Source organism: Orcinus orca, chromosome 17 (assembly GCF_937001465.1).
Source record: "Orcinus orca chromosome 17, mOrcOrc1.1, whole genome shotgun sequence".
Lineage (NCBI taxonomy): Eukaryota > Metazoa > Chordata > Mammalia > Artiodactyla > Delphinidae > Orcinus > Orcinus orca.
Window position 1 is genome coordinate 49,640,022 of NC_064575.1, and position 11,864 is coordinate 49,651,885.

At 41.7% G+C, this 11,864-nt stretch overlaps 1 protein-coding gene across 2 annotated transcripts in view; it reads right to left on the reverse strand.

Moving 5' to 3' along the window:
- The window catches only part of NIPAL2 (NIPA like domain containing 2), a 74,272-nt gene that overhangs the window by 12,320 nt on the left and 50,088 nt on the right, over positions 1-11,864 (reverse strand). For both annotated transcript variants that reach the window (XM_033438228.2, XM_004275352.4), the window contains exon 6: positions 3,271-3,367. In XM_033438228.2, the coding sequence (XP_033294119.1) occupies positions 3,271-3,367 (97 nt within the window). The remainder of the gene's footprint in view (positions 1-3,270; positions 3,368-11,864) is intronic.

Here is an 11,864-nt window from a genome sequence, read left to right on the forward strand (position 1 = left end):
TTTTTCCCTGCGGTACGCGGCCTCTCACCGCTGGGGCCCCTCCCGCTGTGGAGCACAGGCTCCGGACGCGCAGGCTCAGCGGCCATGGCTCACGGGCCTAGCCGCTCCGCGGCATGTGGGATCCTCCCGGACCGGGGCACGAACGCGCGTTCCCTGCATCGGCAGGCGGACTCTCAAGCACTGCGCCACCAGGGAAGTCCCCCAAATCATTTTTAACATTTGAGACTCTTTGTAGTTATTTTTCTATCGCTAAGCACAAATATATTATAACATGTGAATCATACAGTATATACTACTTAGGAACCAATTTTCCATCACCATTAAGTATTTTCTATGCCAGTAATTATTCTTCTAAAGTACGATTTTTATTGGCTGGAGAGTAAGCCTTTGTATGAATGGGAATGCCTTTTGGGAACTCCTTACTCTTAGATATTTTGATTGTATCCATTTTTTTGGTATTAAAAATGAAACTGTGATGAATATCCTTGAATACAAATCTTTGTATATCATTCTGCCAATTTCTGTAGGAAAATCACCTAAAGGGCAATTACTGTGTTGACAGCCACTGTTCTTCTGAAATCTATTGGTAAACTATCTTCTACAGAGGACCAGACACACTCCCATAATATCATGCTGCAGTGCTCAATTATATGAATTTTTATATTTTATATTAAAATATTTTATAGTTTCTTTTTGTCTTTCTCTGTTTTCTTAATTCTCAGCAGTAGACACGTATTACTTTCATCATTTTAACAGTACGATTTTTGCCCAACATGAACTATGCTGACCCATGTTTAAAAGTCAGCCTTCTCAGTTTATTCCTAGTTCTTCCTCAGAACTGATTCTTGGGTTTATTTATCGATCCATTGCTTTTCTGCCTTCTATTTCATTAATTTTTGCCTTTATCTTTACTAATTGTTCCTTTCTGCTTGCCTCAGCTTTATTTCTGTGCTTTTTTCCCCTAACTTCTTGAGTTGAGTACTTAATTGACTTACATTTAAAGCAATGAATTTCCTTCTGAATACAGCATTAGTCATAAACTATAGGCTTAATATTAAGTGTTTTCATAATAATTTAAGAAATATATGCTGTAATGAAATCGTGGTTTCTGCTTTGGCCCAGCTGCAGTTTAAGCATAGTGTTTAACATTCCCAGGTGGTACGGTTTTAGTGGTTCTATTTTTGTTATTATTTTCTGTTTTTATTTCACTGTGATCTGAAAATGTGGTCTGTACTATTTCAACTTCCTGGAATTTATCAAAAATTTCTTTGTGGCCAATTATAAGATCAGCTTTTGTAAATGTTACACAGGCACTTGAAAGAAGGTGTATCCTCTGCTTTCTGGATTTAGAGTTCAACCTTAGAGCTGCCAGATCAAAATTAAGCATTCAGTTTCTCTAATTTTACAGATTTTTCTGTCTCCTTATTTCCCTGAGCTAAGAGAAGTCTCCTACTCCTCTTATATTTATGCTAATGTAGTTTCTGAAATAGCTGCTGCCCAGTCTACTGAGGGCCCCTGTCCCCTGATGCCTCCTCCTTCCAAGCCCCAGTCCTACCCTGATTAGCAACTAAATACTAATAGGGGAGCCTCCAGGATCCTCTGTTGCATTTACTGCTTCTGCCTTGATTTTAACTTAGATGGTAATATAATGACCTTCTGCTTTCTTTTACTTTCAATCTGAGTTACCTTGTTTAGATGAAATTGATGTATGAAGTCAAAATATTTCACAACCAGCAGAGGCCAGTCAGAAAGGGTGATGTTTCAATAACCCTTATAGAGCTGAACCAGAGGAAACTGGCTGAATCCAATTTCAGAATCTTTTTCAAAATCAATACGGGAATTTTTCTCAAGTACAATTTGGAAATCTTTCTTTTTCACTTGGTAAACTTACCCCATTTACATTTATGATCAAAGCTGATATGTATGGTCTTAATTCTGTTATCTTACTTTCCTATTTAAAATTTCCTTTATTTTCAATATTTTCCTACATAATGTGCATCTTTTCTCTTAGTTTGCTTTTGTTCTCCCTACCTGGTAATTTGGAAGAAAAAAATATAAAGTTTCTTTTCTGTTCTTTTGATTAACCACATACCTGAACATGTTCTAGAGTAAATTTGTTTCTATAAGTAACTATCACAAATGCAACTCTTCCAATACAAAGGAGAGTTGATGAAATGAAGAAATGAAACCTCCAGCACCTCATGAACATGGGAGCTGCAGCTGCCTCAAAGGTATAAATACAATGTACAAAGTTAGAGTTAACAACATGTGATGGATGGGTCATCTTAGGCAAAGAAAGAATTATAAATAAATTTTTGAAAAGGGAATTTCCCAAATGATTAGTGAGATCTCCTAGTGTTGAGATATATATATATATATGTGTATATATATATATGTGTGTGTGTGTGTGTGTGTGTGTGTGTGTGTGTGTGTGTGTATGTATGAGAGAGAGAGATACAGAGGAGTGGGGAGGGAGAATAGATTTAAAAAGATATAGAGGGCTGAGCTTCCCTGGTGGCGCAGTGGTTGAGAGTCCGCCTGCCGATGCAGGGGACACAGGTTTGTGCTCCAGTCTGGGAGGATCCCACGTGGCGCGGAGCGGCTGGGCCCATGAGCCATGGCTGCTGAGCCTGTGCGTCCAGAGCCTGTGCTCCGCAACAGGAGAGGCCACAACAGTGGGAGGCCCGCGTACAGAAAAAAAAAAAAAAAAAAAAAAAAATATATATATATATAGAGAGAGAGAGAGAGAGAGAGGGCTTATGTAAGCATCAGTTTTCAAATCTTATAAGGTGCCTCTGGAGAAAAAGGAAATGGGTAGTTAAATAATGAATGAAAGAAATGTATTCAAGAAAAATCATACTGCTTACATTTGTTTCATATTAGCCATGTTTTAAAGTTTTTCTTTTTCTAAATGTAAATAGGATAGGCCTAGATAACTTCTGATACAAAAGTTTCATTTGGGTTTATTCATTTGTTTCTCTTTTAATATTCTTCAATTATTTACTAAGAAAAAAATCCCCAAATTGTCAGAGAGCAAATAAAATTATCAAGAAGTAAAAATCCTTAAATATATTAAAAATTAAACATATATCAATTGCAGCAATGGACATGCAAAGTACAATTTGCGTAACTGAGACTCAGTTTCTATAGATCAGAATTGAAAAGCAGAAACAATGAGAAAAAATAGAATGCTCAAATATTTTCCTTTAAACTCTTTTATGACTTAGCATGGCTACATTAGATAATTAGAAAACAAAAGAATACCCTTACCTAGAAGTGCCACGAGGGTTAGCAGAATCACAATGTGTTTCATTCCTTTCCTTTTATGGAAATATAGGAGAATGCAGAAAATGAGTATTTCTAAAACCTAGAAATGAAAAAGATGAAAAAGAGTAAAGTGTAAATTATTCTATCCGAAGTCTTCAGAATGGCACACTTCTCTTTTTGATTTTGCAACAACTATCATATGAGGGTTGAGGATGACTGGAGCTCCTAAGGACAATTATAAATATATGAGAACAGCATAAGGAGCCTTAGTGATCCAGACCTAGAGTTCTAACATCACCTACATGGCAATGATGCCCAAATCTAGACCTCCAGTCCTGACCTCCCAACTCCATTCTCATTTATCCAGTTGTCTACCAGACATTTTCACTTTTTTTTTTTTTTTTTTTTTTTTTTTGGCTGCGTTGGGTCTTTGCTGCACATGGGCTTTCTCTAGTTGTGGTGCACGGGCTTCTCATTGTGGTGTCTTCTCTTGTTGCGGAGCATGGGCTCTAGGCACGCAGGCTTCAGCAGTTGTGGCATGCGGGCTCAGTAGTTGTGGCTCACGGGCTCTAGAGCACAGGCTTAGTAGTTGTGGCGCACAGGCTTAGTTGTTCCACAGCATGTGGGATCTTCCTGGACCAGGGCTCAAACCTGTGTCCCTTGCATTGGCATGCAGATTCTTAACCACTGGGCCACCAGAGAAGTCTGACATGCATGTTTAACAGCCATAACACATGAATATGGGCAACACTTAACTCTTTTTTGTTTTTGGCCGCATTGTGTGGCATGCAGGATATTAGTTCCCCAACCAGGGATTGAACCTGTGTCCCCTGCAGTGGAAGCACAGAGTCTTAAACACTGGACTGCCAGGGAAGTCCCAACACTTAACTCTTTATTTATTTATTTTTTGGCTGCATTGGGTCTTCATTGCTGCACGTGGGCTTTCTCTACTTTTGGCGAGTGGGGGTTACTCTTCCTTGCGGTGCACGGGCTTCTCATTGATGTGGCTTCTCTTGTTGTGGAGCACAGGCTCTAGGTGTGCAGGCTTCAGTAGTTGTGGCCACGGGCTTAGTTACTCTGTGGCATGTGGGATCTTCCTGGACCAGGGATTGAACCTGTGTCCCCTGCATTGGCAGGCGGATTCTTAACCACTGCACCACCAGGGAAGTCCCCAACACTTAATTCTTGTTGGCCTACCTTCCCTACCTGTTCCTCCTGGGCCTCCACCCCATCAGGAGATGGCATCACCACATGCCCTGCTGCACAAGCTGAAAACTCCTCCTTTTCCCTCATTCCTCGCCACCCTCTCTGACTAGTGCAACAGCTTCTACTTTGTCTCTGATTTGACTCTTGCCTCTTTACAATCCAGACATTCAGCAGCAAGAGGAGTCATTTAAAAATACAATTTGGGGGCTTCCCTGGTGGCGCAGTGGTTGAGAGTCCGCCTGCCGATGCAGGGGATACGGGTTTGTGCCCTGGTCCAGGAAGATCCCACATGCCGCGGAGCGGCTGGGCCCGTGAGCCATGGCCGCTGAGCCTGCGCGTCCGGAGCCTGTGCTCCGCAACGGGAGAGGCCACAACAGAGAGAGGCCCGCGTACCGCAAATAAAAAAAAAAATACGATTTGGATAATGAAATATTTCATTCATAGAGAGTATATATGAATATACATATCAGGTATTTACAGTAATGTGACAAGTACCATTGTGCCCTCTACTCAACCTGAGAAGCAGAGCCCATCAATCCCTGTGAAGTCTCTCGTTCCCGATTGCACTCCCCTCCTCCTGCAACCTCCCCAGGAACCGCTACCTTGAGTTTTCCATTCATTTTCTTTATACTTTATCGCATTTCCACGTATCCCCAAATGACGCCGTTTACTTTTGCACACTTGTTCCTTATACAAGTGGAATTATACTTGCTTTCACTCGCTTGCTTTTTTTTCACTGTGCATTATGTTTATGAGATTCATCCAGGATGATACATGTAGTAAAAATAGAAATTAGATCTAGTCATTCCTTTGCTTAAACGTCCCAGCACGTTAAGAATAAGCGCCACACTCCCTCCTGGATTACAAAGCCCCAGTTAGCTTCTGGGACCTCATCATCTTGTACGGCTGGCTCCTGGACGGTCCAACCTGCACCAGCCACAAATGGCCTACCCCTCCCCGCCAACCCCTGCCACCCCGCTGAGTCCTTTGAGGTCCTCAGATTGCTCAGTTTGGGGGCCTTTGCACTAAGAGTTTGCCCTGCCTGGAATGCTCTTTCCCTGAGCTATTGTTTGCACAATGACTCCTAGTCACTCAGCTCCCCGGAGAGATCTTCCCAGATCGTTCTGATCTCACAGAGCCATCCAGTCATCCTATCACAACCCCGACTTCAGGCGGCTACTGTAGAGTATTTTATCATGACCTGTTCGTGTGGTTATGTGTTTCTTGTCCGTTTCCCACTAGCACATCTGCTCTATGAGAACAGGGACCTTTTCTGCGTCCAGTGCCTGGAATACAGTTGGTCACTCAATAAGTATTTTTCGAATTAATGAATAAATTACACTTCATATTTATTATGAACCACTTGCCAAAAAACAAGCCTAATGTCTAATAAATTGAGTGTTCAATAAGTATTAATTGACTGAATGTCTAAAATTTTCCTGCCTTTAAGAAAATTAGTATAATTTTGAGTTCTCAATTTTATTTTTGTTTTAGCTTTTTTTTCTTTTTTGTAGTCCTTAAGATCTTAAGATAACCTGAAGCATAGCTTTTTTTTTCTCCCCCCCCAAAGAGACAGTATCTCTGGACTGAAATCATAAGTATGAATGTTTACATTGGACAAGTGAAAATACCAGCATTAATTTTTTTCTTAAAAATGACTAGAGTTAGGGACTTCACTACTTTCAGGGCTGCATTTTACGTATGGAGCCCTAAATAAACATGTCTCTTCTGTTCTAACTCAAGCGTTTGCTTGTTGGTGTGTTTCTCCCTTTAATCCTCTGTGGGCATGGAAAGCAGCAGGACCATATCTTCCTCATTTAAAAACCTTTTCATCTAATACGGAAGATTAACTCATCCCTTAGTCTTTTCTTTTCCTGGCAAATTAAACCAATCGTTTTAACTCTTCCTTATAGCACTTATTTGCCAGACCTTTAATTTAATCAAGTCGTGCTACAAAAGCTATTCAACTCCTCTCTCTTTGCTTTCCTGAAAGCTGCCATCGAAACCGAAACATCCCTCTCGGCTTGGTCTCCCCTCCACCACAGTTGTCCATTTCTCATGTGATACAATTACAGACAGCTCCCAGCACCTTTCGGGACCGCTGTTATTTGTGGCTGGAGGGAAGGAAGTTTTTCCTGCACTAAGGTACAGAGCATGTTAGCTAAATCTGTTAGCATGTCAATTATTAACATGTTTTGGGGGGATTGATGGTAGTTATAAGTTTTGAAAATCATGTATGACTTTTTTTTTTACAAACTCTATCTCTGTGGCTTCAGACCTATAAAACATGAGTTCCTATTATTCACAGAATGACTGCAGTTGCCCTGGGTTCTGTCCTGTGGCAAGAGATCACGGAGCTCCCGGGAATAAAATATTCAAGCAGCATGAGTTAATGTTAATTTTTTCTTTTCTAGTAACATTTTCTCTCCTCTCTGAGAAAATCAATATCAAAGAAGCTGTGACCTCTGCAGGTTGTTGCGACCCAGGAAGAGGCTGCTTTGCTGATTGCGATCTCAGAGGCCAGAAATAATAACAGCACCTAGTGCATGCTTGCCACATGCTTTACTTGTACTAATTCATTGAATCCTCACAACAGCCTCAGGAGGTGGGCACTATTACTCTCCTCATTTTACAGATGGGGAAACCAAGGCTCAGAAGGGTTAAGTGGTACAGCTCTGGAAGGCAGAATTATGCCCCCCCTCCCACCCCAAGATGTCCACGTCCTAAACTCTGGAACTTGTGTGTATGTTACTTTACACAGCAAAGGGGCTTTGCAGATGTGATTAAGGCTATGGACCCTGAGATGCGGAGATTATCCTGGATTATCCGAGTGGGCCCAGTGTAGTCACAAGGGTCCTTAAAAGCAGAGAACCTTCCCAGCTGTGGTCAAAGAGAGATGTAACATGAGAAAGACCCAAGTCAAGGAATGCTGGCTGCCTCTAGAAGCTGGAAACGGCAAGGAAACAGATTCTCCCCAAGGGGCGCTCTCAAGGAATACGGCTCTGCCAATACCTTGAGTTTCGTCCATGAGACCTGTGTTGGACTTCTGACCTTCAAAACTGCAAGAAAGGTAATTTGTGTTGTTTTAAGCCACTAAGTTTGTGACAATTTGTTATGGAAACAATAGGAAAGTAATTCAGGTTTGGGTACCTGAAGTCTTTCCAGAGGAACAAAATTTTCAGGATGAGTTTTCTGAATTATTCTGGGTTTTCTGGATTCATTCTCCAAGTTGATTTAAAGGCACGCATCACCCTGTTTTCAGTGGTAAAAAGGGCACTGGCAGTCCATGGGATGATGTGACAAAAGAGATACACAAAATGTCATCACTGGAAACCCTAGTCTTACTACCAGAATCTGAGCCTGTGTTCACCTCCTTTTCTCTCACCGCGTTCTTTCTGAAAGTATAGCCTTTGATATAGCTGCCTTGTCCAAAAGAAATGACCTCTGCAAAGGTTCTCTCTGAGGCCAAGCCTGGACAAAGGTCTGATACTCGGAGGTCAGCTTGTATTAATTCTGCTTGGAGAGCTGTGTGGGGAAATGAACTGGAATGTGCACCCCAGAAGCGGATGACCCGGTTTTGAATTCTGGCTCTGCCACTTAGTATTTAAGTGACCTTGGACAAGTTACTGAACCTCCCTAACTCAGTTTCTCCATCTGCCAATATCTAGGGCTGTTGCGTAGATGAAAGACAGACCGTGGTCGGAGTGGGCATAGGGCTCAGACTGCTCGGTGAGGTTGGCTACTGCGGCCGCAAAGTGTATCCTAGCGCAGACCTGCGAGTGGCTACTTCCATTCAGACAACAAAGCAGATGAACCTCGTGCAACAGACATGGAGGCTTTGCACACACATAGTTTTCTCCCTTCAGGTTTTAACACCCGCTGGTGGGTTGTTGAAGCAGCTTTTGCCAGAAAGGCCAACTTAATAATCTGCTTCGGGGTAGAGAATTACACCAATCGACAGGCTGGGTCCCTGCTTCGGCTGATTTAATTTTTGGTCTCATGGAGAGGAAATGAGCACGATGCAGATTATTTTGTGAAGGATTCTATGTTCACAAGAGAGGTTTCCATCTGAAGAGTCTATGGGGAAATCTGGGTGGGCAAAACAGCCACAGTCAAGCCTGCCAAAGAACACGAATTAACTGAGGCTCAGAGCCACGTTCCCTCATGCGGGTTCTGCAGAGGCATTAATAGCTGCTACTCAACAAAAGGCCCTTCAAGAAAAGGGCCTCGTGGTCATATAAGTCTGGGCAGGGCAGGATTCACAAGGTTAAGCATGTCTCTTCCCTAAAGGACTTCTAGTTTTTAACTTGCTGATGGAGAAGATGAATTTCTCAGGGGGCCATGTATGTTTCATAGCCTCTCTCCAAGCTAGTTTGACCTTGCAAACTTGATTGCTCTTTGCTTTTTGGCAAACAGCAGGCGGGAAAGTCTGTTTTAGTGGGTGAGCAAAGGACACTTCATTCCTCTCTGGCCAGTAGACACCAGGCTCCTCAAATCGTCTTCCTGCCCAAAAGAGTCCCAGCTCAGAGGGTAGGCTCCCGGGCCTTGTTTCTGAGGCTCTGACTTCATGTAAGCCTTAAAGGGAAAATGGATATTGACCTGGGACAGGTCAACACATGATACAAGGAGATGCTATTAACTAGTCCGTAATATGACTTTACAATCCCCTTTTGAGATATGTAAAATTTATTCAGACTTAAAATATTTTTATTCATTTTATTAGTTATTTGATCAGTCCTGAAAGGCAGTTCAGGTGTTGCATTTATACTTGGTGTAATACAAAAACTGTTAGATGAACATACTTCAAAGAATCGTCTTAATTACTGTAATTATGATCTTTGCAATTATGGTTTGCAGAAAAAGCACAGACTCTGCCACGCTGAAGGATTAAATATTAATTATGTAGATGTTTAACAGATTTAAACCAAACTTCAGCTCAAGATCTTAGTATGTAATTGATAACTTCTAGAGCCTTTAGAGGTGCAACATATAATGGATTAAATTCCAAACTGAGATAAACTAAGATAATATAGATCTATTCCCCTAAGAGTCTAATGCCAATAGTGCTATCCAAATGTGACTTTATTAAAGGTTTATTTTATGCTATCTTATAAATATCTGGAATTATTTACATTTTTGGCAACATTTACTTTCAAAGATACTTTCATTATTTTACAGGAATATGGGTCTCTCCCAGGACTATAAAATTCCTGCTTCAGGAATTCTCCTCTGTATTCTAGGTGGCTAATAAGTTGAATGAATTGTGAATAAATGAATGAATGAAGAACTAACTTTGGAAAGTGGAAAAATGCAATTAATTTCATAGTACTTTTTGCGTGGAACTATAAGGTTTAAAAAGGTAGTTTTGTTCTTTAAAGATGTTTTCTATGGTGTTAAAATGATATAAAATACATCATCATCAAACAATGCTGTTTATTCCAGGAAATAAGTCTTGATGCATCTTTAATCTCCCAAGGATTCAGCTCAGGCTTTGAATTTTCTGGTCACAGACTCTGTGACCCTTTTCTTACCGGATGAAGAATTTGTTTTGCTTGTAGGTAAAGAATAATAATGTGTTGGTAGGACATCAAGTCTAGACTATCATGACATGCTCAATGAGCCCTTCTAGTGCTTAGATTTGATTGATGAAAGCCTTAATAGTTAAAGGACTGGGTATGGTGGACAAGTAGGAAGATAAAATAGGGGAGGGGGAGACACAAAGTATGACAGACCTGAGGAAACCTACTCTGAATTGGGAAGACCAATCCTAAAGTTTGATGGAGGGCAGGGGTAAGGGGAACCTTCCAATTTAAGAGAGGAGGGAGTTTAGGGGAAAAGATATTGAGTTCAGTTTCTGAGATGTTACTTTTGCAAAATCTATGGAACATCCAAGCAGGGACGAGTAATAAGTAGACAGATGAGAACACAGCTTTGCAGCTTAGAAGAGATCTGGGAAGGAGATGCAGGTCTGGATTTGGAAGTCTTTCTAAAGAATGATGGTGGTGGAGTGGGCAATGAGATCACCCTAAAAAACCCTGGACGAGTTTGTAGCACAAATAGATAAAGAGTGGATGGCAGAAGAGAAGGAGTTACCTACCAAGAGCCTTGGATGGACTGATCAGAGAGGAGGAAGAGAAACAGGGAAAACAAACCAAGGAAGCCCGGGAAGAAAGAGATGCAAGGAGAAGAGAGTGGACCATCAGGAAGTGCTGCACAAGGCTCAAGAAGAATCAGGACCAAAAAAAGCAATTCCACTTGGTAATTCGTGGGGAGGGGGCTACTAGCTTAGGACGAGTGAGGAGTGACCAGGAGCTGAGAAAGTGGAGGGGAGGGGTCTACTAGCTTAAGACGAGTGAGGAGTGATCAGGAGCTGAGAAAGTGGAGGGGAATAAATCTTTGGTGGTGTTTGGAAGGGAAATAGGATAGTTTATTAAAGGGGGTGTAGAGTATGAGGAATGTTTGTAAACAGAGTGTCTCTGTTGAGTAAGAGAAAGAAGTACAGTGAGAGACTATAAAAAGAAAAGCCCTATAAACACTTGTGTCCCAGTGGTCAGAATTGTATATCAGAGACGGTAAAATATATAGGATTCTTGTCATACGACTAGGAAGGGCCACACCATAGTGTAATACCATGCAGTTCCTGCTGTAATATCCTGAGTTACATCACACTGACAGCAAAGCTCGCCGTGTCTCTGCAAATGCCAATGTCACACGTTTAAATAATAGGTATACAGCAGGATCGTAGTATTTTACCTGTTTCAATGGCAGAGCACTGGACCAGATAGTTTTTTGAGGTCACTTCTAACCCTAAAAATGTTTGACTCTGTGTGCTTTGATTATTTTTATTGAATTCACAACTCTTGATATTTTACCAATTCGGTTCTTGGTTAAATGCTCCTTTAGACAATCCCAGTTTTCTTCTTACTGCCTGCCCTTCCTAGAATATTCTTATTCTCCAATCTAAACTGACTTCTGTAACAAGTTACATACCAACCATTTCAATCACATTCTCTGTACCAAGGGTCCCCAACCCGCGGGCCTCAGACCTCTACCGGTCCGCACAGCAGGAGGTGAGCGGCGCGAGAGTTCATCTGCCGCTCCCCGTCGCTCCCCATCACTCACATTACTGCCTGAACCACACCCCCACCCCCGCTCCATGGAAAAATTGTCTTCCACGAAACGGGCCCCTGGTGCCAAAAAGTTTGGGGACCACTGCCCTATACCTACCGGATACAGCCATTGCATCAAATAAAATATCCCAATTAGTGGCTTCCAATTTCTACATCAGCTCATTCCGTTCTCTCTTTTACACATCTCTCAGTATTGTCCTACCCGCTGTTTGCGTCTCCTAAGACAGGCTACTGCATTGGTCTCAAAGAAAGCTTTTTTGA